The 26985-nt window shown below is 37.0% G+C and overlaps 1 protein-coding gene across 1 annotated transcript in view; it reads right to left on the bottom strand.

Annotated features, from left to right (window-relative positions):
* USP34 (ubiquitin specific peptidase 34) overlaps positions 1-26985 on the bottom strand; it is a 122672-nt gene that overhangs the window by 43264 nt on the left and 52423 nt on the right. The window contains exons 12-41 of the mRNA XM_080341322.1: positions 26666-26791; positions 26130-26259; positions 25522-25557; positions 24992-25122; positions 23832-24442; positions 23150-23364; positions 21439-21554; positions 21228-21355; positions 20012-20101; positions 19072-19167; positions 17907-17989; positions 16595-16749; positions 15860-15973; positions 14836-14935; positions 14556-14715; positions 14010-14136; positions 13766-13913; positions 12089-12189; positions 10454-10663; positions 8607-8732; positions 7718-7840; positions 7508-7591; positions 7141-7227; positions 5861-6061; positions 4985-5067; positions 3737-3777; positions 2752-2876; positions 1574-1726; positions 873-977; positions 88-143 (exon numbers count right to left, since the gene is read on the bottom strand). Coding sequence (XP_080197448.1) covers positions 88-143; positions 873-977; positions 1574-1726; positions 2752-2876; positions 3737-3777; positions 4985-5067; positions 5861-6061; positions 7141-7227; positions 7508-7591; positions 7718-7840; positions 8607-8732; positions 10454-10663; positions 12089-12189; positions 13766-13913; positions 14010-14136; positions 14556-14715; positions 14836-14935; positions 15860-15973; positions 16595-16749; positions 17907-17989; positions 19072-19167; positions 20012-20101; positions 21228-21355; positions 21439-21554; positions 23150-23364; positions 23832-24442; positions 24992-25122; positions 25522-25557; positions 26130-26259; positions 26666-26791 — 4061 coding nt within the window. The remainder of the gene's footprint in view (positions 1-87; positions 144-872; positions 978-1573; positions 1727-2751; positions 2877-3736; positions 3778-4984; positions 5068-5860; positions 6062-7140; positions 7228-7507; positions 7592-7717; positions 7841-8606; positions 8733-10453; positions 10664-12088; positions 12190-13765; positions 13914-14009; positions 14137-14555; positions 14716-14835; positions 14936-15859; positions 15974-16594; positions 16750-17906; positions 17990-19071; positions 19168-20011; positions 20102-21227; positions 21356-21438; positions 21555-23149; positions 23365-23831; positions 24443-24991; positions 25123-25521; positions 25558-26129; positions 26260-26665; positions 26792-26985) is intronic.

Here is a 26985-nt window from a genome sequence, read left to right as displayed (position 1 = left end):
ATATATACAAAAGAAATGTTAGAACTCTGTCCCACTAACAATAAATCTAATGCAACTTAACAAGTGAAATTAATTAGCAAAGCTCACCTCCGAATGCAGTCAGCAAGATGTCTTGCCAGTGCATCTAAATCAAGCAGTGTCGTCTGATTAAGAATAAAGAAAATGGAATATAAATGGAAAATGATTATGTTCCTTGCGAATTACAATTTATAAGCCTAGCCTGAAACTCTGGTTATGCTTTTGGATGAAATTTTGTTATTGCACACAGAAAAATAGGGACAATTAAAACTCAACTTTCAAACATGCTTGAAGCAATATTTTAATACATTTTTATAAATGAGATGAAACTGTTTTTTAAAATTAATGCTGTACTGTTCAAATGAAGTATATTTCTGTAGGGCCACCAGCCAGTATAAGCAGTTGCAGAGTTTGCCCACAAGGTAATTTTAACCCTTCAGAGATGTTTCAAAAGTTGTGAATAAATTCTCTAACCTGTGCTAAGTGGCTGTTAACTGAAATATTCTCCCCTTTTAGCTTCAGTCAAATACTTGATTAAGTCCTCCTTAGACCGCATTGAAATTATTAACAGTGAATCTCTCAGTTACGGCATTCCTGATGTCTGTGACCTTCACCTAAGTTCACCTTCTTTGTGTATCATACCCATTCCCTATTCTTGACTCGAGAGGTTTAGTACCTGAAGCTAATAAATACATTTCGGAGAGTAGGAAAAGCTGGGAGATGGGAATGATCCAAGAGCTGTTCACAGCAGCTCACAATCTCTTAAATAAAAATGTCTATTCCGGAAGTAAAAACGGTCCGAAAACCCAAAAGTAAAAAAGCCAACGTGCCTATGAATGCAAAGCAAAACAAACCTGACTTGCATCTTTGACATGTATGTTATCAATCAGTTTGCACAGCAGCCAAAAATATTCCTTACAGCCTGGTCGCAGCACTGTTTCTTCTTCATAATCCTCTATCTGTGAAAAGAAATTGCTTTTGTTCTGAAGTACATCAGACAAAATAACTGTGTCTTAAAAAAACATAGTAAACACAGTAACTGTTACAAAGATATTACTTTGTTCAAGCCCCTATTTAAGAAAAGCCAATGTATTTTACAATGCTAACAGTGCATGTTCTATTTTTCTTCTGAAATACTTATTAATTTTCTTGCAATATGGTCAGGGTGACATTAAAAAAACTTCAGAATAGTATTGACTCCATCCTACCCACTGCAAATTGCAAGAAATGTTCACTAGAAGAAACATAAGAAACTTGAGCTGAATTCAACGTTAGCACAACTCTAAACTCTTCTGAAAATGAGTCAAATAATGCAAAATATTCTGTAGATTCTTTTAATTTAACTTTTTCTTTTTAATATCAACAGAGCTGAAAATGAAAGCAGACTTAGACTGAAAGTACCGCTCTCACCTGAAATCAAAACCTGCTCAGGGTCACAAGAATAACGGCCTGACAGACCCAAAATCCAGGTGCCCACTTCACTGCCATACAAGTCCTTCCAAGCGCTCACTCAGACATAATGATCATATGTCCTATCAATTCCTTAAATTCTTACCCGGATTGGTTTCAGAGCTTGAGCATCAGGAAGAAATTTTAATAACGTTGATGCAGCCAGCAGCAGAAAGGATCGATTAATTGAGTCTCCCCCATCCAGACCAGAGAGAGATAACTTGTACAAACCATTGCAAGACTCATGGCGAACGGCAGTCTGCATGAAAAATAAAACAATTAATTATTACATGCATGATTCAGAAGATTTTTTCTCTTTTGATGACTTTTCTTTCATATGTACATAATTAAGTTCCTCTGAAAACATCTATCAGGTTATCAAGATAAAATATGTCTTTCTGAAAACACACACTACAAATAACGTACATTTACTTACAGAAAAATGCAAATGACACTGTTCAGACATAAAAGCTGATCTGTCTGTGCCATTTGTCTCTTGAGTTACGTATTTTCTACAGTAAAAATTACAGCCAGTTACTAAAATAGAAAATATCTCGTCTAGGCAAACTAGGGAAATCTATGTGATCCTGGAACCTACATTTACTCATTTTAACTATAGGGTTATTTGTTTTAATTTCACTAGAAGACATATTTTCTTCTTTCTTTTATTGTTTTCTTAACAAAAATATCCACAGACTCTCTCTAATCCAGTTTGCACTCTTTTTTTCCAGGGTTTTAAAAGGAGTCAGCACGTAAGCTTTTTCCATGGTTGAGTAATAAAGCAACAAACTATCACTAATAAATATGAAAAGTTGTATTATGGGTATTTTTATGCAATTTTCAAGTTTTTCATACATCAGAAAAAATCACTTAAAGTTTCAGTAATGAGGAACAATTTTATATCCGCTCTCATTCACCTCATCTTATGACAAGAAGTAGAGCTGAAAAAATAATGTAATGGGTGACAGTATATTTACACTAATCCACATTAGAGGGCATCACCCACAAAGTTCAAACAAATTACAATGAAAAAATTACCTTCAAAAAAAGAAGAAAGACAAGAGTTTATAAACTGGTTTGCAATCAACCACCAATGAGCCATCTTGCATCATATTTTAAATATAAATTATTATTTCTTAAACGGGATTGTAAGTAACTGAGTCAGATCCTGCCTACTTTTAGCAGGAAACAACATGTCTTGAATTTAATGGCAGCTTGAAACCAAAGTTAATCTCGTTGTATATTATGCAGTAATTAGCGATGCAATAATCTCCTTTAATGTACCTCTGGAATAAGCAGGGTGAGTTTCTTTAGCCAGTCTTGCAAATGGTCACTGTCCGCCAGGCTGGATTTGGCCAGGGAACAGCAATGAGCCCAACTCACCAGGAGCCACATGGAGTAGTGAGTGACTGAAAGGAAAGGAGGAGAGAGTCAATCACGCTGTAACTAACAACTTTTCAGGTTGAGAGTTGCATAGTTCTAGCACATGACATTTATTTCAGTCATACTATGTGCGAGACTAAATCCTTACTGGCATGTAAGATATTCCTGAAACTCTGAATGTTATCCATATGTTGCTAAATACTGACCACCGTACTACTAAGGACAATTAAATTAGATTACTCTAAGTATTACCAATCTGGGGCACAATCCTTTCCTTCATCTCTACTTTGCTAATGGGTGGCATCATGTCTTCACATAAACATTTCCCTGGAGTAACTAGTGTATCTGTTCCTTTCTTCTTAACAGCTAAAAGTAACCAGGTGATACACGGTATTTACTCAGAATTCAAGTTCACAGACATTAATGTCTGCAGGGGAGAACAAAGTGCACACCTGTGCTGTACTTTTGACAATTTGATACAGACTTAATCTCACACAGGTCACTGAGACCAAGAGGGACAGATTGGGGAGCTCCACGAAATTCTGGGCTCAGAATTATTTCTGTAAACCAGAATAAAGGTGACTATTGGTGCCTCTATTATGGCGTTATATATGCTGGTCTTTGAGGGTTACAAATAAAGCTGTTTTGCCTACCAAAACCAGCTCCTCTGGAGATGAAGACATGGCTACAGTCCAAAATTTCAATTCATATAAAACAATTCCCATAGAATAAAGCCTCTCCGTGTATTCCCACCTAGATTATAACAGCCCTAGCACTACCAAGGGAAACAATTTTATCGCATTCTAATGCTGGAATCAAACAAATACATAGTTTGGTATCTTCAATATGTTTTCATTACTATTAGTTCATAACATACAGCACTAACCTTCATGTCTTGATCTGTGATCAGACTGAGCTTTCAACACCCTGAACAGGAAGAAGATAAAGCCACTTGAACTTCATCACAGAATGTAACAGATTATCACTTACAAATACACACAGGTAACAACACAGTTACTCTTAAGTAGCCACTAAGAAAACTAACATTTTAATCTTAAAAGGTGTTATTTCTTGCAGCATTCAAAATGAGCAACAATAATAGAAATATTAAAATCCTCAAGCATCCCCTTAAAGCTTTTTTGACTACAAGACTAAAAGTCAAGCAAAAATATCCACAACCCCTTTAGTTTATCCAAAAAAGAGAAGCTGTGAAACAGAACTAAGAACTGGCCTGTACAGCAGAAAGCTGCAATTCTTCATGGAGAACTGCGCTTTGAACAAACATCTGCCAACTTTAGACACATTTTAAATGTTTGCATTTCTTTACTTACATTTTTATAAATTACAAGGAAAGGTTAAGAAAGCAAAACCACACTGTATATATTGAAAATTATTCCTGCAACTTGGCTAGAGGTTAAAATCAGGCACACTTGTAGACTTGACTGGAAATGCTCTGAGTGACCCTAACAGTCTTTAAAAAATATGGTAAAACACACTTGGAACTTGGTAAAACTTTTCCTGGAATCAGGGAATTTTACAACACGAAATGCAGCAAACCCCCTGACGTCCCCACCACCAGTCCCGTTCCATCAGGACAAAGTCTTACATAGAATTGCTTTTCTCAGGACAAAAGGCAAAAAGGACAAGAATCTCTAGCAGCCCATTTCTGAAGGTAAAATTTTGCCTTCGGTACCTGCACACTCACTAAAATAAGGGTAATTTCAGCAGTAATAAGGTAATGGCTGGGAAAAAACACGTTAAAACTGTCAGATGACTAAGCAGCTCAAATTTAATTTCTCCTTTACACGGCCTTGAAATTGAGAAGACTAATTGCTACAAGCAGAACAAAGAAATAGTTTTGGCATGAGAATTTCTGAGCGCATACCACGTCTCTTTTGTTACTCCGTGTTTTATACCCTGACCATAGAGAATTTTTGCCACTGTCCTCTTTCTCACTCATCTCTAAGGGTGGGAGAGGTGACTAAGAAAAGCAAGTCTAGTGCCCATAGACTTCAGTTTCCGATCTGGGTGTTAATGGGGACTACAAGTGAAAGAGCTATTTACTTTATTTAAAGCAGTGATGAAAATGTGCACACTCAATTAGCTTTATTACAAAAATAAAAAGATATTGTACCTAGGTGCCAAGTTGTCATATGTATAAGCAACTGACATAAGTCGCTGAATCAAACTGGTTCCCTGGACAAGTACAAGAAACACCTTTAAAAATTGAAGTCAAAAGAAAAAAAAAACACAGTTAATATAACAACAAGCTTTTTGATCTGTTTTTAAATTATACACTGTGTGAATCTAAAACAAACCCACCTGTGTAGAGGAAGAGCAAAAGACAAATCACGGCATCTCCATAGTTAAACTTACATTGTTTTTATTAAAGCAGCTCTAAAAGCCTGTGTTTCATTGACTAAGTCTAGACGCTAAAATTTCATCTTATTTCTCTAAGAAAGACAATTTAACTGAATAGAAAAATCAACCATTTATGCAATCCTTTTGGTAAAAACATTATTTTTTTTAAGCATAGACTATTCACTGCCTTTTAAAAATCTCAGGCCTGAAGAGAACAAGGTTGAGGATGAGGCTGGATATGTAAGTTTTGCCTATCTCTGATACATTCACTTAAATTATCCATTTTTGAAGAACGTGACAGGCTACATAGAATTTTCAAATCAAAGTCTGAAGAAAGTATTTAAAAATATTTAGATAGCAAATCCCCTTCAATAACAAAATTCATCAATCGACAATGAAAAATTCAAAACCAGTTACAGAAACCGGTAGCAGCATTCACACACAGGCAATGTTAAAACATTTAATACATTTGATAATTTCCTTATACCATAGTAGCTTTGGCAATTTAGGGATCTGTTTTACCCGATACCTCTAGAAGAGTTGAAGTTTTTCCGTGTATAACAATGACAAATGGGAAGTTTGGCTGCAGCTCACATTTCAGAGTCATTATTCCAAAGCTCACAAAACGCACACGCGGTTGATATCCTACCTCTGTTAAACGAGGTATGTGGAGGCCCTTGGCGTGGTCGCTCGCGGTTTTCCTCGATTTGCCTGGCCACGTTCTTTTCCTGTGACTCTCGGCCACACCAGACCAGGCAAAGACATCGTGGTACGCTAAATCCAGATCCGAAGGATCCACTGCAAACTGGCAGATCAGCTTCAGCAAGCAAGCCAGACAGTCGAGCTGCCACTGTGAAGAAGAAAACGAAATGTTCCTTTTTCAGGGGTTTATTTAACAAATAATTCCACACTTGTTATAGAATTTGACATGAAAAGCTTAAGTAAGGTGTAAAGGTTAAACAGCTAGAATCCTAACTGGCAAAACCCCACCACAAGAGGCAATAAAGAAGAAGATTATTTAACAAAAACAGACTTAATAAATGTATACTTGCCTTCTTTTTAGCATTTCAGTAACTGTCATCAGTTTTACACATATATATCTATGCTCGTTCATTGACTTCTTTTTATGCACATATGACTCAGAGCTTGAGATATTTCAATATTTTTAAGCAAATTGAAAATAAAAGACAAAAATTAACTCTAATTTTAAAAGTTTTCATTGCGATAAGAATTTAGCTCAAACTAGTAACAGAATGATCATGAAAAAGACATATAAGCACAACTAATAATCATGTTCGTTATTGAAAAGTGTCTTTATTAACACCATAGCCACAATGCTGCAACTTCTGTCTCAATGCCAACAAGGGGAAATGGTATTTCTTGACCTCTTCAGATGTAAAGATAATTAAGAATTACTGCTTTTAAAACAGACTATAATAAAAGTTTCCAAATATCAAGAAAAAGGTAGAAAAGAAGGAAAAAATAAAGTTTGGCTAGTTTGGATTTTAAGTGTGGTACGCGATAATATTATCAATGCAGTTGCAATCATTCCTAAAGATGAAACTCAGGTTTGTTTCCCTAAGATGTTCTCATGATCTGCAGTTTTACCTTCTACAAACCGGGATCTTTATGACTGGACAAAATTTAAACCAAAAATACTCAGAAAAATACAAAGGGTGGTTTTAAAATAGAAAAAAGCAGAAGTATGTGGTTTGTTTGGTTGGTTTTTTTCCTAAGAAAATAAATTCTTCCAGGAATCTAAAATATTCAAGAAAAATATGCTATTGCATAGACTGGTGGTTTCAATTACAGAATTCATTTATTTCACTTGCTACAGAAAAGTAACTATTAGAAAGGCTGAAAGTAATTGAAAGTCTTTACAAATGAGAGTTATGTTATTCTGGAGAAAAATAGTGAATAAACACCTACCACAGTCCACGATTCCTGTTCTTTAGGCTCTAAGATTCCAGAATTGAAAATTTCTAGTAACTGTTGGAGCCCTCCAGCAGCAACAAACTGTAAATATATTATGGAAACAACGTGAGAAAAAGCAGAATAAATAATAAATACAGAAATAATAAAAAATTATATACATATATATTTAAATATCTATAATAATAAATACAGAAATATCTTTAAGTATCAGGCCTGATAACACAGAAAAACTTCAAAATGTTATACTAAATTTGTGATAAAAAATTCCAAGATAGATCATGTTTTGAATGGGTTTTCATTTTGTATCTTTTTTTTTGAAAAATTGTATTAGGTGTCACAGAATATTGTAGGAAAATCAAACCTTGCAGCTCCACGTGTTTTTACTATTTTCTATTTGATCCTCACTTGAATCATCTGAGTCTGGGTAAAGATCGCTGTAACTACCCTAAAGATAAACAAGAACAATTCATTGTAAAAACAGTTAAAGAATTAAAATGGTGTAAAATAACTCATCAATATGTATTTTGGTTTAGAGAGAAAAACATGCATTCTGTGCAGGAAAAGCTATTACCGTAGATTCACGTCTTATTCTCCTGTTGGGCTTTCCCAAAGCTTCAATAATTTCCAGGGCGTACAGAAGCTTATGGGCACTTTTTATTCGCAAAAGATCCTTCCAGCTAAAGCCATCATTACCCTTCAAAGATAAAAAAGACAGAAAACAATTAACGCAATTATATGTAATGCTGATCTATATAAAAAATGCAAGGAGAGGATTTTTAAAGTGACACGGACAAATGATTTGGCTTTAATTTCATCTGTTATTTGAAATTAGACAATTTCAAGCATATTTCTACACATGATTAACCATTTGAATAATGTACATTCAGCAACAAAAAGTGGTAAACCTCTAGCATTATTATAAGATAAAGGTATAGACAATTTTTCAGTAGAGGAAGCCAAAAGTTATATACTCTAAATTATAACTTCCACTAACATTTTGATGCGGGTGACCATAAAGAAGCATAATATCTGAAAACTGTTAATAAGCGAATTCAACAGCTTTAAAAGAGGCAAAGTGTTTATCTCTAGGCCAAGAAAACAACCAGGTAAGTACCCATGTTTTGAAGGTGTAGAAGGGAGTACAAAAGGATCACTATCACAACAGCCATAGTGTTAAAGCAAGGCTGCAAATGAAGAAATTGCTGGTTCAATTCAAACCAAAAGACTGTGGCAATTAGTACTTACTCTTCACTTATTAACTGATTTAAAATAATATATAAAAACAAACTTTGGCAACTAAGCTGACATCTCTGTTTTGTTTAATTTCATAAGAATTATTAGGTTTACTTGTGTCTCAGCCTACTTAAGAGACTTTCTATTTAACATTCCTATTTGGAGAAAATTCAACTGAAACACTATATAATAAAGATAAACATGTAAAACAAGCATTCTTTTTTCACCTGTTCATCTGAAATATTCTGGAATGCCTGCAACATATTAGGGCACGTTGGCAGAAGCATTAAGAGTTCCCAGACACGTCTGGATAAGTTTTCTGCATGGAGATGGAGTTCTTCGCACCTTGAACTCTGAGAAAACGCAAAACAACCATTCTTATTGTGAACTTCTTGGAGAAAATAGGATTTCAAAGTCCAAAAATGTATTTATTCTAAATTAAGAAGCTATCCCCTATCCAATGTAAAACCATAAATACACCTGATAATTGAAGTCTCCCTGAACCTGCAAGAAACTACATTCACAGAATCACAGAATGTCAGGGATTGCAAGTGACCTCGAAAGCTCATTCAGTGCAATCCCCTCGCTGGAGCAGGAACACCCAGATGAGGGTGAACTTGCACAAGACTCTACACTTGCCGTTGTTATATTTCACTACATTTTTCCCGGCCAGCTCTCCAGCCTGCCCAGGTCTCGCTGGATGGCAGCACAGCTTCCAGTGTCAGCCGCTCCCCCCAGCTTGGTGTCATCAGCAAACTTGCTGATAGCACACTCTATTCCCTCATCCAAATCGTTGATGAATATATTGAATAATACAGGCCCCAGTACTGCCCCCTCAGGCACTGCACTAGATCCAGGCCTCCAACTGGACTCTGCCCCATTGACCACGACTCTCTGGCTTCTTCCCTTCAGCCAGTTCACAGTCCACCTCACTACCCGATCATCCAGACCACACTCCCTCAGTTTAGCTGTGAGGATGCTGTGGGAGACTGTGTCAAATGCTTTACTCAAGTCAAGGCAGACCACGTCCACCGCTCTGCCATCATCCATCCCTCTTGTTACGTCCTCACAAAAGTCAATGAGGTTGGTCAAACACGACTTCCCCTTGGTGAAGCCATGTTGACTGCCCCTAATGACCCTCTTATCCCTGATATGCCTTGAGACGGCACCAAGGAGAAGTCGTTCCATCAGTTTCCCAGGGATGGAGGTGAGGCTGACCGGTCTATAGTTACCCAGGTCCTCCTCCTTGTCCTTTTTGAAGATTGGAGTGACATTTGCTTTCCTCCAGTCCTCAGGCACCTCTCCAGTTTCCCAAGACGTGGCAAAAATGATGGAGAGCAGTCCAGCAATGACCTCAGCCAGCTCCCTCAGCACCCGCGGGTGCATCCCATCCGGACCCATGGATTTAGGGATGTCCAGATTGCCTAACTGCTCCCTAACCCAGTCCTCATCAACCCAGGCAAACCCCTCCATTGTCCTGCCTTCCTCTGGGGCCTCAGTGGTACGGGGCTCCTCAGGACAGCCTCCGGCAGAGTAGACAGAGACAAAGTAAGCATTCAGTAACTCTGCCTTCTCTGTATATTCTGCCACCAGACAGAATAATTCCATTATCTTTACAGTTGATCACATACTTTGAAATATTAAAGTGTAAATAAAACTTAAAAACAAACTACTGGCTTGAATATACCAGTGCGTATTTAATTTTCCACAAGCTAATATGGCATATAAGACATAAAACCTGAGTTTTTGCAATAAAACCTTTACAAACCTTTCTTCAAGCCAGTTTCCATTATTAGGTACAATATCTATTTAAATACACAATATTCTTTCCTCAGAATTACTTTTTCATAGCTTCTGCAATATTTAAAACACCTAAAATATATCTAAACAATGTTATTAAGAAAATCAGAAAAATCATTATAATGATTACACCATCCTTGAAATGTGAATATACAGACAATAAACATATCTTGCAATTGGATAGAGTACACAAAAAAATAGGCTAGTAAGGAAAAATAGATCCAATGAAATAGGTCTTAAATGCAATTATTCTAATAAAATTACTCTAAATTACCTCAGAGTCCTCCATAGTCACTTCTCCAGAAGGAGGCTTAAAAGAGGCGAGCATCTCCAATAAATCAAAAAGGGTGGTAAGATGAGGCTCTTGCAGGAGTAAAAGCATTGGAATGTTGTCCTTCTGAGGAGGGGGCAGGCAAGACGCCGGCAGCTGAACACCTTCACCCTTCCGTTCTCTCCTCGGTGCGCCCAGGGATACAAACACCATCTAGAAACAGAGAGAAACAACAAGGAGGAGAGAGACCATTTTAAAAATTCATATGCTAAAGCCATGGAATGTTTTCAGCAGAGTCAGAATGAAGAACTTAAAGATATATCAATATTTTTGTTATCAAGTCTTTACTGAGCAGTATTTTGAGCAACAACCATAATTAAAGCTTGGGTTTACTTTAATTTCAAGTATTCGTGACATATCTGCATACACTGCTGTTTTCTTGTCCCTCATCCCTTATTTTGCCGTTCAGGCTGGGGAGACTCTAATGCTGGACTGACTTCTCAGTATATAAATGAAATGGCACAAAAACTAATCCAGAGGAAAAATGAGATAAACTGGCTCAAAGAACTGAAGAATGCTAGCGAGGGCACAGTGACACAAATAGCAGCGCGGTGGGAAAAGCAGACATCTGTTATACTGGCATAACAACGTTCTCAGGCAAACTGCTCCTGCTGACTAGTTGTCACCTCCAAATATTGATCACATCCAGCCATTCAGACTGAATGTTACTGCTGCTCCGAGTTCTGCAAACACCTGATTGTGCCATAGTGCAATTCTGTAAAATTATCTATGTTAATGAGAAAAAAATAAAATTAAAAACTGGTTTTGCTTTTGAATTAACCCAATCCATTTAGCAAAAAGAACTGATGGAAGATGCACTCAAACAGATCATCTGATTCAGAACTGCAAGAGTCAACACAGACTGGCTGCCACAATTACTTACAGCCAGGAGTGGCACATGTAAGCGTATCAGCCACTAATAATCTTTCTGAAAAGATGTTAGCAGATCCCTGTAGGTGTAGAGTAGTTTAGTTTTCCTTTAGATAGAAAGAATGTATGTGAGGATGTGCTAGTGAGTTTTGTTACAGTCCCACCTCCCTCAAATAGTCACAATGTCATTCATATGTATACAAATCAAATTAAGCTCTTCCATGCTGCAATTTCAGCAAACTTATGGGTAGATCACTCTAGGGGGAACTCTGAATCGAAATAGAAGATCACAAATAAATGTTTAAAAATGCTTCAGATTTAACCCGGGAAAAGAGAGGGAGAGTCACTGCTACTATGGAAATGAGTTCAACGATTCAGACAAAACGTGGATACTTGATTTTGTTGTCATTGCTCTCTAGTTTTCTTTGATGAATGCAAAAACCTGATATTTTTGTTTCACTCTGAGTTTTCACATCTGCTAGCACAATGACAATTAGGTTTTAAAAATGATTTATTAAAGACTGACAAGAGGAGGACAACATTAAGTTGGGGCACGTATCAGATAGCTTGAAACAACTAGTTTCAGAAAACTGTAGGATGCTCCCAAAGAAATGCAGACCTTCCACCACAACTACCTGTAACAGCTGTGCTAGACCAAAGCAACATATAAATCTTTTTCAGTGAGTGCCATCTATATGCTGGTAATACCTGCATATCCTTGAAACCCAATTCATGAAGCGTTTTTTCATCGTAATCGGTTGTCAGTTCATGCCCAGATGAAATCATTCTCACAGGTCCCATGAGGCCACCTAGAATAAAAACGTATTTCGGTAGATTTCTGGAATTGTAGTTTCTTTTCTAATGGAAGCTCTAGACTTATTTTTAATAGTACACCCTACAATAGCCAAAAAAAAGGTGTAAATCTAGAATTTCAAGAGCCAAAAGTTTACACCAATTTAATGAAAATGAAATCCCACCTGAGAAAACAACTAAAAACCAATTAAGGGTAATAAGATTTAGCTCTATAAGGAGCAAGTTTACTGATGACACCAAGCTGGGAGGAATGGCTGACACGCCAGAAGGTTGTGCCACCATTCAGCGAGACCTGGACAGTCTGGAGAGTTGGCCGTGAAAAATTTAATGAAATATAACAAAAGAAAGTGTAGAGTCTTACATCTGGGTAGGAACAATCACAGGTTCCAGTATAAGTTGGGGAATGACCTATTAGAGAACAGTGTAGCGGAACGGGACCTGGGGGTCCTGGGGACAGCAGGATGACCATGAGCCAACACTGGGCCCTTGTGGCCAGGAAGGCCAATGGTACCTGGGGTGGATTAGAAGGGGGTGGTCAGTAGGTCAGAGAGGTTCTCCTGCCCCTCTACTCTGCCCTGATGAGACCACACCTGGAATATTGTGTCCAGTTCTGAGCCCCTCAGTTCCAGAAGAACAGGGAACTGCTGGAGAGAGTCCAGCGCAGGGCAACAAAGATACTGAAGGGAGTGGAGCATCTCCCGTGTGAGGAAAGGCTGAGGGAGCTGGGGCTCTGGAGCTTGGAGGAGACTGAGGGGTAACCTTATTAATGTTTACAAATATATAAAGGGTGAGTGTCAGGAGGATGGAGCCAGGCTCTTCTCGGTGACAACCAATGGTAGGACAAGAGGTAATGGGTTCAAACTGGAACACAAGAGGTTCCACTTAAATTTGAGAAGAAACTTCTTCTCAGTAAGGGTGACAGAACACTGGCCCAGGCTGCCCAGGGGGGTTGTGGAGTCTCCTTCTCTGCAGACATTCCAACCCGCCTGGACACCTTCCTGTGTAACCTCATCTGGGTGTTTCCCAGCCAGGGGATTGGACTGGATGAGCTTTCGAGGTCCCTTCCAATCCCTGACGTTCTGTGATTCTGTGATTCCGTGAAAAGGTAAGAGGAAAAACTTGTACGCTGACACCATGAGCCTGTAATTTTGATTGAAATTTGATAAACTCTGCTCAGATTTCTACCTCAGTTGATGAAATAATCACAATTTCATGTTCCTAACCAGGAACTGGTTTCTGTTGTAGATTAACTAATACCGGTGCATTAAAATGGACATAGAAAAAGGTTACTGAGTCAGAGGTGTGCACTATGTCCCTTACAACACGTCTCCTGTGATGCAGAATGACCCAAGTTTTAAAGTGTAAACACTCAATACACTGAACCATAGTTCACAGAGATCTTTCTGACCAAAAAATACTATTAGAAAGTCCTTTTTTAAAAAAAAAACTATACAAAACAGTCCCCAAAATAGAGTATGGAGGAGTAAAAGTGCAGATTTTAACTGCAAGTCTCAGTTTCAATTGAAAAGTAAAACTAGTGTGTAAAACTAGATTATTCCAAACCCAGCTTACCAGGGAACTCCCCTTTGCGGCTGCTTTGGCCAAACTCCTGAAGTTGCGCTTGTTGATTTATCTGCTCCTTCTGCAGGTTTTCGTACCAATGGGTGACCTCAGCTCGTAGATCAGCCACCTGATCACTTGGATACATTTCTATAGTCATCTGAAACAAACCAGAGATTGTATTTTTCAAAGCGCACGGTGGACTTCCTGAAATTTAACACTGTGGGATGCACTTTCCGAAGGGTTTTTAAGTTACCTTGTCAGGAAGCCCCGCAGGCTGACAGACAATTCTTAATGGTAGCGATTGTTTGTCACTCAGGGCTTTCAAGTGACTGCTGATGCCAGTGCCTTCAATCTGCCACTGCCTCAAGTGATACGCAAACCTTAAGAAGCAGGTAAAAACAGTGGAGAAGTATTTTTGTCAAAACCTATTTAACACAAATGTTCAATAAACAATGAGAGGAAAACCAAAACTTGCACCTTTATTCACTGTTTTTTCCAAGCTAAGAGGAAATTATTGATATTCTCCCTATTTTTCAAATAAAACTAAAGTAACTTTGAAAAGTGAGGGATAGGAAAACATGAAGCACATTCATATGTCTTTACACAGTGACAAGGGCCAACTCTCATAACTGTTTACACCTTATATATTACCTTGCAAAACTTTCCACTGCTGTCCTTACCTTACACAAAGAAAAACAAAGAAACTAATACTTACATTAAGAATAATAACTCATTTGTCATTATGATAAGAGGAATATAAATAAATTCTGCATCCAAATATGTCAACTGAGCTATTTACCTTCTCCTAAAAGCCTCCAGGTGAGTTTTCAGCATCAAGAGTCCTCTTTCAATAATGGTCAGACTTGAATGCGAGTCTCTCTCAAGGTTACTAGACGCTATCATCAGACTCTCCATACACTTGCTAATAAATTCCTGTTCTTTTTCCAGACCAGTTTTACCTGTAATATCAGTTAAAATCAATTATATACACATAACTTTAGGTCTATGCATTTTAATACCAAGAATAAGAATCACATTAGATTTTTTTTTAAACAGAAAACGAAAGTAAAAATTCATACCGTTGATATAGTAAGAGTTGATATACTGGATAGCCGCTCGACTAACATCACCTGACTGTGCTCTTAAAGCAATACCCCAGAACTGGTCCATGCCACACAACTGTTTTGACAAAAGGAAAACAAACACAGAAACAAAACATCGCCTCATTATTTTACTGGGAGTGATGCTTTTCCAACCTGAGACATTTTATTTGCCTCTTGATGCAACTACTAAAAATATCTCTGTTGTTCCTCTGCTTGGGCTGTCACCGCTACACACATCAATTACTATACAATTCTAACCTTCATAAATATTTGCATAGTTTGAAGCGTGAGAACTGGTTAAAATTCAAGAATGAGTTTTCATTTTTGACAAACAAGAATACTTTCAAATGAAGCCTTAAAATCACAACTATTATTGGTATTCATTGCAAGATTGGAAATTTTGATAAAAAATTGTTTCAAGTCAATTCAGAGAAAAATATCCTAGACCTAATTTTATTTCTGAGATACTTTATATGAAAAACTACAGAAGAACTTGTAAAACACATACGTAAACTGAGACACATTTTACATCAGATTTCTAGTCAGAATTAAATATGCCTAGTTGAATGCCATCTGAATCTTCTTATTTATAAAATAAGAACGTTACAAACCCGTTCTTTAAACACCACAGTGAACAGGGTTCAGTTATACCAAATATATTATGCAGTCCAGAAGGACGCACAGGAAACAGGTATCACTCTCTTTGCGCTTTCCTGTCTGTGCCTCTAGAGACAAAATCCACACATGTTCAAAGCCACAAGGGAAGGTCAGGATCACTGGTCCCTCTTATCCCCATTTCAGTGTCTGACACTTGGAAGTTTTGAGTCCTGAGCTTCCAGGGCTCTCCTCGAGGCAGGAATCCATACAGATGTCACCGCTATGGACTGTGACATTACCATTTCAAACCAGTAAATAACATCCAAGCCACTAAGTTCTCAGGAGATATGTCATTTCCCCTTCCCTCAGAAAGAAGAGTGTAGAGTGTAGAATATGGGCTGACCTCTGAGTTTGAGCCGCCGTCATACGCGCTGGTAGCCAATCGAGCCAAATTGCACAAATGCTGGAAGAGGTTTAGGCCAGTCATACTGATAGTCTCCGGTTTTAGTTGTGGCATCTAAATAAAATGAATGCACTTTAGTATGGAAAAAACAACTCAGTGCTGGAATGGATAGCAATTACAGGCTATTTATTTCATTAGCACAGAAAAATGTCATTTTTATTAGCAATCATATTCAAATGTAGTAGACCAATTAAAATTTATTCTTGCAAAAGACCACACTCTGTGAATGGTATATACAATATAAAAAATCAACTATGATTGGCTTAAACAAACCACTTTACCACTGATTTGGACTGTAACAGTGCAGAGCAAACAAAAATTATTCTGGTAATATCAGCTACTTAACTTATCAACAGCAGAAAAATTTGTTAGCAGACAAGACATGTCCATTCAAAAAATCACACGCTTAGAAAACTGCACAAAAAATGTGTAACCTTGAAAAAGCAGCAGACTACATTAATTATTGCACAATCAAGCAAATAACAGTGTGAAAAGAATTTATGTCAATGTATTACTCTCTTCCCTCCAAGCAGAGAAAAATCATTGTATGACGAGTGGGGCCCTCCCAGACCACTGAAGGCATATTTTTCATAGAAACAATTTAAACTACATTAAATAGTGCTGATTCGGAAAGAAACGCTTTTATTAGAAGGTTGTAATTAACTCTCGACATACCTTTTCCAAAAAAAGATGCTTGTAAGTCTCCATACCCATAGCATGCTGATCTTTACTTCGTACTTGATTCAAGAACCAGTGTAGTGCATCATCGTAACATTCAGAATCTTCTACTAAGCAGTGCCACAGTATGTCCACTTGTTCTAAACTCAACCCTAAAATTAGGATAGTATTTTTAACTACTCCTTTATAGCATCAAATATACAGCAAAAGACACACAGAAGAGTTTTGTCAGGACAAGAAGTTTTCGGAAACAAGAAACCTGAAATCTCATACCGAACAGCGGGTTGTTTTTTCAGTTTATAAGTAATTATTGGCCACAACTTAGAGCTCAATATTGAGACTGTGGCTGGAACTGGGATCTCTATTTCATCACTTCTCCTTTCAGGAGAACAGTCTTAGCTGGCAAATAAACATTTGTGATCTCAACAAATTTCTTTAAAAAGAATTGTGGCTATCCTATCAGCAATTGCAAATACAGTGTTTGAATTTCTTTTCGCTTTGCTACAGATATTCTTCTTCCTTCCTCTAATGACCAGAGGGACAAGCCATACATTGTGTGCCAATGCTGACTACCTATACTGAGACTACCCAAATGACTCTTCCCTTCAATCGCTTTAATAAAGCAATATATACTCAATATATACTCAACCAAAGGTCTGTACAGAGCTGATGCTGAAGCACTGAAGGTGATTAGTTTATAAGGGCTTAAAAAGAGAGCGGCCAAAAGAATTTATGGAAGAGAAAGCCACCAAGGGTTACTACAAATTTTGTTTGACTTGGAATTCCATCAGACTCATCAAAAGATTTCTATTTTTAACCTTTTAGAGAGAAAACGTTTCAGCATCTGTACAGATCGACTAACATATACTATACCACATTATACACTAATTTCACAGAAGCATAAGCCAATTTCTGACAGTTTTAAAATATAAAGAATTGTTCCTTTTGGGTATAACAACTTACTTACAGTGCACTCCACTAAAGGATCTCTGGGAACATTATGGATATGAATCAAAACCCACAAATACAGAATATATTATATTTCAGCAGTTACTACAGTCCTAATATTTAGAAAAAATGAAGCATGGAGAACATAAAAATTTGTTCTCACAGAACTGGAATAGAATCTAAAACTCCAATGCTGGTTCTGTGCTTTCATCAAAAAATCTTCCTTCTTTTGAAACACTACCAGAGATTATCTAAAAATGCATGTATAAAATATCAATTATTTAAGCTAACATCGATTATTAAGTACTACGTGAGCCTTATTATGAGGTGCTTCTCTGGTAAGGTAACCTCAAATACTTACTGAAATGATCTGGCGATCCTAGAGTTGAAAACACACATGTCAGGAATTGAAGACGAACCTGAACTTCTGCACTGTGGCTGTATCTAAAATTTAAATTTGTATTTTAAAAAATTAAATGTTTATTGTCATAACTTTTTTACCCCATTCATACACGTGCCTCTTAAAAGCATAAATACCTTTTTCTTATAAGTTTCTTTCTGAATTTCAATATATAGTCTAGACTGCAGGTGTACACTTAACAGAACCACACTGAACAAATGGAACGACACACTCATCATTACTAGATAAGGCACCTTTTTTGGGTTTTTTTTTGGCATGCAGTCCAGTTCAAGTGCATCATTTTGTCATTAGCACCCTGCGGGATCTGACCTTAATTTTCTCCAGAACTTGCAAAATGCTGGTATTTCTACCCTGAATTTCTGATTCCAGCTGATATCCATTATGTATAAAAACATTTTCATAACTTCACATACAAATATTAACTTTATTTCTATTTACAAGGTAGAAGTTTAATGGTCAAAGGAGCAGAACAATGTATCATTTTGCCTGAATTGGAAGCAATTTGTCCCACTTACAATCAGGTTTTGAATACTTCTCACAAGAGCAACATCCAATGGAAAGGAGTATGAAGAAGTAAAAACCTGACCCATAAATAGCAACATTTTTCATTTGTGGAAGCCCATATTTACATATTGACTTTGACATATATCAAAGCATGACAAGTCCATTCCTCCAGGGTTGGGAAGCTAGAAATTGCATCACTTGGGTGTATACACCTGATTTTTATTATACAGATTGGAAAGTATGGATAAATGTGTTAAATACAAAGGTTAATGATAACAGATTTTAAAACTAAAACATCTGAATAGTTTTATGATCTAAAATAGCTTTGATTTGAATACATAAAATCTTCATGTTTTATTTGTAAAAAATATTCAATTAATGTCTAACAAAAATGGCATGAGAGTTGTTGCATTTTTTTTTAACAGAAAAGGAAGCTTTTTGAAATGTTATTGTTGTTATAGGCCTTTGTTTCCCTAAACATGTAATGTCCCTATAGAAAGTATTTACATATAAGAACACATCAGAAGCACCAAAGGAAAAGCAGAAAAGAAACGTTTACAAACATCAAATCTCAGGCACTCAAAGCCAGTTTTGTACTTACAGTGCGTGTTTATGTCGTCCTTCCCTGACTGCCTGAATGTAGTGTACCAAGTTATCAAAGAAAAGTTTCATCATGTTAAGTTCCTTTTCTGCCCACCTGTGTCAATTTAAAGGGCAGAAAGTGTTATGCTTGGCTTTAAAAGATCAGAAAAGCTACAGAAATCAGACAGCTACTATAGGAAAATTGTACACACATAGAGCCAAAGTAAACATTCCATTTTCCATCCACCAGGAATTCAAGAGTATTTTCTAGACAGTATTCTCTTCTTCCATGTCATCCAACAGGCTCCACAATGGCATTATTTTCAGGCACAGGGCTGACAAAACACTCCCCTTTGAGACCATAAAAACTGTTTCTAAAGGCCCTAATTTAGGCCCTAAAGGCCCTAAAAAGTCTGAGCCAAAACTCAGAACTGGGTATATAGTTAAAAGTCATGGCAAAAAGGCCAAGAAAAATTGCTGATAATCCCTGTAATCTTTCCCCAAAATTCCAGCAGTCTGTTCTTCACAGTTAGACCAGCTAGGTACACAGTTTGTTCTAGTATGGAACGCTATACTATCTATCTTCCCATTCCAAATGTTTTCTTATAAACCAAATTGTTGCTACTGAGAAGCATTTGACTTACAATCAAAACAGAATGACGTAGCATCAAATTATGACAACTTTTTACAAGATGCCTAGTACTGTCTGAAAATCCTTTGCTATTTAAAGGGGAGGGAGGGAATAAAACAAAATATAAAAATTAGTCTTCATCTCATTTACAACAGTTGTGTATTAGGAAGAAATCTAGTGATAAGACAAGCTCACACATCTAGGCCAGGCAACAGACAGATGATAACCTTAGGTCATTATTAATTTGGACACACTAAAGCCTTGCAGCAGTCCCTAAAATTTCACTGCTCCTGGTGATTTAGGCTGCTGGGGACAAGGCGCTACTTACATTGTTATCCAATGTGTATCATAACTGCTCCCAAATTGTTGAAACGTACCAAAGAGCTTTGGAAGAAGACGAAGTGAAACTACTACTGATCTAAAGGAGAAAGAGAGAAATGATGACAATAAAAGGCTGTTACAAAATTAAAACAGTCCATTTTAAAATTACTTTGAGAAGCTCAGGTTGGGTGAGCAACAGACTAACTGAAAACACCAGAAACACCCGTGTGAAATCCACCCTCATGTCAGCCAACTACTTTTCTCAATCTGAACTACACATACTTCAAATTCTTTACGTGTTAATACCTTGGACACGCAGCTGTCAGACACGTATAAAAATAAAACAGTATACTTTTTTTTCTTATTAAAAATTACTTAAGTTTCAAAAGACAAATTATTAGTTTTGTGTTTCATAAAATATCTTCTGAAATTTCAGCAAAATGAGTATGGTTTTTCTACAAACAGACAACAGCAGAAATAAATCTGCCTTAAATTCATTATAGACACAAGTAGGTGTGTATAGTAAGACAACTATCTAGGAAAACTCAAGCACATAAAGTGCACGTAACAGAACTTGCACATCGGTGATAAGCATCTTTACATTTCTTTCAATAATTAACATCATCTCACCAATACGATTCTTAGCAAAATGGCAACAACACAACACTGTAGGTGATGTTCAGCAGTTGATTGGTTGTATCAATTAAATAAATGTCACTTTTGCCAGTCTTCAAACTGTAGAATCTCACAGCTTTGGCTGGTATTAAACAAATTATCTGAGGTCAAGGTATTACTTCTACCTCCAGCTGCTTCTTCACAGAAATTAGACACCACAACAGACGTGGTGGAAAAGAACTTGTCTGTTCAGCAGCCACTTGCATGTAAAATCTAAATATTCAGTTCAAAATGCTTATGTTAAGGCACTCGACCTTGCATTCAACTTGCTAAGACGTGGGCCTGATTTTACCAAATGGTAGGAAGGCGGTGAGCTCTGGCAGAAGGGAGAACAGCCCAACGCAACGTGATGAGAAATTCAGGACACCAACAGAATAGAAACATCAGATGCACCCACACCACCTTGAAAACTTATTTTTACACTTTTGGTTTTGTCTGGCTTAACTTGTCTTCCTGTAAAATGAAATACCCATTATAGTCAACTCGGATTTTCTATATGTTGCAAAAATAGATACATGTAAAACCAGAGAATTTATTATTTAAGTTACCTGTTGTTTGCTAAATTTTCTAAGCAGCCTTCAATAAATCTCATTCGAATCTGTCTGTCAGTGAACCAGCATACTAAGGAACAGAGCAGCTTCTCTGCTTCATTTATTAACCCTTCAGAGAGATGAATCTACAGCAAGTAGAAAGAAAGGGCACTGAATAGCATATATTTATTTTCTTTTAAAAAATATTCTTTTCTGGTATTCAACTTACTGCATCTTCATCCTGGACCAGATCCCACAAAAGGGTATTTCCTTTCTTACAAACATTATCCAAATTAATGTCCGTCACCGCATTGCTATTATATTGATGTTTATGGACTGCTGGTCCTGAACAAAATATAAAGACCGTTATTGAATAAATAGAAGGAACTATCTAATCTGAACATTATTGCCTAAGTGCATGAACAACAACATGCTTTAATTAACACGGCTATTTTAAAGCATATACAACACCACTCTAATTGCAGCCCTTTTTTACATGTGGGTTCTTAAAAGAAGACAAAATATTATGACCATACAAGAAGTTAACAGGGCAGCTAAGCCAATATTTACTTTGGTTTTGGCTAATGGGAAGGTACAGTAAAAACAGCATGTAAGAATTGCAGGTGCTATTGCTTTTTAATTTAATTAGATTTAATTCATAGTGTAATTAAGATATTTCTTCAGTCTTTCTGCAGTGCTGTGGTCCGACGAAAAGTGTCTTTATAACTACCATGGTTGGAAAGCAAGAAAGAAGCACATTTCAATGAATTCCTCTCATACTGCATGATCTCCTCTATCTAACTAAACATTAGGCAAAACAAACACCATTTTTTTATATACGACAGAGTATCAAAGTGAATGATTTTAGAAACTCATCATGTTTTCATAAATACTGATAGATATTTTCCTTCTTCTATGGGGCCACAGCTGGTACCATTCATTTCTCTGCTATCTGATACTATTTTCATGGAACAGCAAAGTCAAGTAGAAAATTTAGATTGCGAGCACAACGCTGTAATTATTTGCACGTGCAAAACTAGAGGTGTCAAAAATAAGCTGCACTGAAGGCCTCATGTTTAAACAATAATATGGATCTTCAGAAAGATGTGTCATATCTATGGAAAATATCGTGAAAAAAATGCTGACTTCTTATTCAATTGTGCTTCTGGAATAGATATAAATAGTACTGAGTTTACTGTCTGTTGGAAGATAGCAAGCTTGGATCTGCCTGAATAGAGAAGAAAAATGATGCACCTTCACTAAGCATAGCCCCTCCATTATATTTAAAAGGAGGATAAAATAGAAAATAAAACTGCCACAATAGCATATGGAAAGATGATATAATTCTTGAGAAGTGTTTTAGTAGCATCTTAAATTGCACCCTGAAGTAAACTAGAAAATTTAGCAGTGTAAGATGAAACAGCATAAAACGCCCTTCAAGCTCCCCAAGATATCAAGTTATATTTTAACTCATTTTTCCAAAATGATCCTCTGCATAGCCCATTATGGGTAATTCATTTAAGATGACACATGTACAGAATCACAATAAGATCCACCCACCAGAAGAAAAATCACATCAAGTTTCAGAGAGAGAGGGGAAATAATCTCGCATTTCAGCACCACCTTTCTTTTTACTTTAAGAATTGATCAGAACAAAATATTTGGTAGGCTCTTTGGTGCTTCTGTTTGACTTGCATTAAGAGCTCCAGTAGAAATGGAGGGGAAAAAATTCTAAAAAAGGTAAATACAGTTACATCTGCTGTGATACAAAAATGAATCTCTTGGAGGAAGCACTAAAATCCCAGTAGTCACTGTGGTTTCTTTGGGCAAGTACAGACACATGATTAAAATAATTTGATTATTTTAATTATTAGTGACTAATTCAAAATCATATAAAACTGAGCTAAAAGTACAATGTTTTTCTATTTTATGACTCGTACCTTGACTAAGATGTTCATGATAGATAGAGGCGAGGTTGGGAAGGTGCTGCTGGAGATGAGATGTGAGCTCAGCGTGTGAATTGATCTGTACAAGCTCTTCTTCACAGCCAGACTCTTCCCCATCAAAATCAGCCATATTTTTCTCTGATTTTGCACTGACTTGGGAACTACTGCAACTGACATCATCGGCACTCAGCATATCATCAACCATGTGCCTGTAAAAGAAGAACATTAGAATGGAGGATATCGAAGAGAAAGTTGTTTATAGCACAGACTACAAGCGAGTAGACATCTCCCTAAAGCTAAAGTCACGATGAATCATCTGCCTGAACAGACCCTCATGTGAATTTAAAAACAGTTACAGCTAAATTGAAGGTCCCACTATCATGATGGTTGTGTTGACTTCTTTAATGCTAACTTAATACAGCATTTTCCAGAACAATTTTAGCATCTTCTTAAATGTTGTCTTATTTATTCAATAAAAAAGTTTCCAAAACGCTTTAATCAGATGTTGACAAAACAGATTACTGTGTAACTACGTGTGATAACTATCATCTCTGTTAGACAAAATTATCCTGAACTATAGCAAAATGGCCATACAAATTTCTGCCCAAACGGAGTGTTTTGCTACCACTTTTATTTCTGTTATAGAAGGAATCAGAAGAAATGTCAAGCTACCTACCCATCATGGTGATGGTGGTGGTGGTGGTGGTGATGCTGCGGCCCAATGAATTGGCGACAGTTAAATAATTCATTTCCAATAGTTTCCCCAAGGAAGTCCCCCGTATGAGTTATACAAGAATCTTGAGAACCCTGTGAAATGTGAGCGCTGCTCATTTCCCCCGTCATATCATGCTCTGTATCCTCAGCATGAGAACAAGCATCCAGCATCCTAATTCGATTATCCACTGGTGTCACCGAGTCCGTGTTAAAAACATGGTCCTTTCCCGCTCCGTTATTTGCACCGCTCCTCTCCGCCGCCCCTTGCGAATCTCCCAGACAAATGCCCGTTTGTGATTCCAGTTTCCTGCTTTGTAGGTCTGTGCTCCGACTGCTTTTCTGGGGATTATGACTCCTGTCTTCTTCCTCTTCATCATCATCTTCTTTGAGAGCTTCAATATCTGCAATGTCTTCAGACTGCACCTCGCTGCCAGGGCTCCCAGCAGACTGGCTGGCGTGACTGGAGTTGGCCTCGTTACTGGATCCATCGCTGTGGCCGCTGCTGCTGCCAGGACCGCTACTGCCGTCCTCACCGCTGTTGGCTGTCTCGTCAGAGCTTCCTTGCAGGGATTCCTGAAATTAGCGGGAGTTTTTGTTTTAAGATCGGCAGAAAAATAAAACACCACTGAAAATATATAATCGACATCATCATCGTTCAAACGCCATTCTTCATTTTTAAGGAAATGTGTCAAATCTACAGGTCTCCGTTCATAATTGCTCAGTTTGGTTGCCAATGACAAGATGTTCTGAGCAAGATTCAGATTGAATAATTTAATTTTTGCATTACTTTATTTGTAACAGTCTACATGTGCAGGCTTTGCACACAGAGTGACATTGTGACACGTCAACAATATGTCATGCAATCCCTTACAATTTAAATGCAGGAATGTGTTCGTTTGAGGTGGTTTTTTGAAGTGCATTTGCTCATGGGGGAAGGCACAATATGTTCTACATAAGCTGCACGGAACATAAGATTCTAGCTCTCCACTATCCTGCTGCAGATAAGCACGCATGTTATGTATCTGTTCAGATTTTGAAACGATTACAGAAAAAACATTTTTTCCATAGCTAATAATAGGTAACTGAGGAACAAAATTCACAGATTAAGATTTACACTCTTACCTCCGTATCTGAAAGTCGCTGCTGTACATGTTTTGTTCTATTAATGAGCTGCTCCTCCATTTCAATATCACTGCCTCCACTCTGATGGGTGTCACTGTTGTCACTACTTTGAGGGCTTGCTGCTGGTGACCCTAGTTCAAAACCACATTTCCCAGTTACTTGGTGATATATATTAATTGGAATATTTACATTACATAAATCTGTCTCAAATGTTGAACTCAAGAGCATTCTTCCTGCAAACAGTTAAACAAAGGACATAACTCAAACAATGTGCGTACCTAAACACTACAAATTATTTTTAGAACAGTGTGCATTTCACTACAAATTTTGTACTGATGTCTCTTCTCGCTGGTATATAGCAAAGCTATATGAATTTCCTAGATTTTATACAAAAGAGAATTTTCATTTGACTCCTCATAAAAACATAATTTCAACTTGTCCTAGTTCGTCCATTCAAATTCCACAGTTGTAGAAAAACACCGTAGTATCGAATGTATCAGGTTGTGCTGTACTTCTCAAACTATACTTACAAGGTGAAGGGGCTGCTCTTCTGAGCTCCTCTTCTTCTGAAGGAAAAAAGCAGGATGGAAAAATAAGTGACTAAAAATCTTTTTGTCCAGCATATAGTTGTCCATGATTCATAAAAATCAGCAGTAGGAAAAGAAAGGGAAATGACAGTAAAATGGCTTGGCAGCACCTTTAGTAATGACTGTGGGGAAATACACAGTCAAGTAAAAAAAAATAGAAAAGCAATAGCATGTAATATCAAAAACCAGGTAAAAATTAGTTTTTGTAAAATTTTATGTAGCTACGTAAGTTACAGATACTTAGCAGAACAAGAATAGTTAACTGATGACTTATGGACCATCCTCTGAATTAAAAAAGATAAAATAGAAAAAGACATACTACTTTACATATATAACCAGAACTGAATCTGAAATAGCAAGCGTTGCAAATGCTTTCATCTTTATCCTCAACTTCTGCTTGAAAAATAAGTCAGCATGACATTTTTAAAAAATACTTCAAGTAAAAAGTTCCAGACATCTTTTTTGTCCAAAGTCAACAAGGAAACAACTATGTTTTCAACAACTATGAAAATTTAACGTTTAACTACCAGATTTATTGGAAAACCACATACCTTTTTTGTTTCCCATGGGTAGATTGGTGCTTAGTAGAGATGCAAAAGAGCTTTGTTTTGACAGCTGAGCCTTAGCTGCTAGTGCATTATTCCACAGTGCTTTTATGAGCATGGATGCCAAATACAAGGTCTAGAAACAAAACCAGATAACGATGCCATTAAGAAGCAGAAGGTTTTGTATGTAAAGCTCCACTTGTTAACCTTTCTAGGTGCCAATACTACAGTTCACCAAAATAAACTCATCAAAATGAATGAACATAATAACGTTGTGCAAAGCACTTTTTAACTTGGGACGTGAAGTTAAAATCTTATCAGTGGCCATGCTGTCTTCAAAAATCCCCGCACACCATTATAATTCAAAAGCCAGACAAGGTCCACTTGAAGAAACACGACAACTTTACTCATAGTTTCCTTCCTTATGCATTAGTAAATGTTACGCGTTCCTTTGGAAAGGCAAAGACAAATGCATAATGCTTTTTAACATAATATCATAATTTCTTTTGTGATTAGAGTGCCTTTCTTTGCCTTGTCGTTACCTGTTCAGTGTGAGCGCTTGGATGAAGCGTTGAGACGAGGTTGAGAAGATGGCGAAGTGGGACAGGGTCCAAGTTTTTGATCAACGAAGGAAACAAGTCGTGTATGTAACGACTGCAATGCTTTAGCTACAAAGTACAAACAGAGAAGATAATAGGAGCAGCAAAATAAACTCGAAATAATTCAAAGATCGATAAAATTGCAGCAATTAAACAACATCTTTGCACAAATTCTCAGGAAGTTCTCTAGTAATTCCAAACCACACCAGACTTGCAATTTTGAGTAAACTTCATTTTTATACTGTAAACCATGTAAAGCTTAG

This window comes from Nesoenas mayeri (genome assembly GCF_963082525.1).
Source record: "Nesoenas mayeri genome assembly, chromosome: 3".
In the NCBI taxonomy this organism is placed as follows: Eukaryota; Metazoa; Chordata; class Aves; order Columbiformes; family Columbidae; genus Nesoenas; species Nesoenas mayeri.
This window is presented reverse-complemented; position numbering and strand designations above follow the sequence as displayed.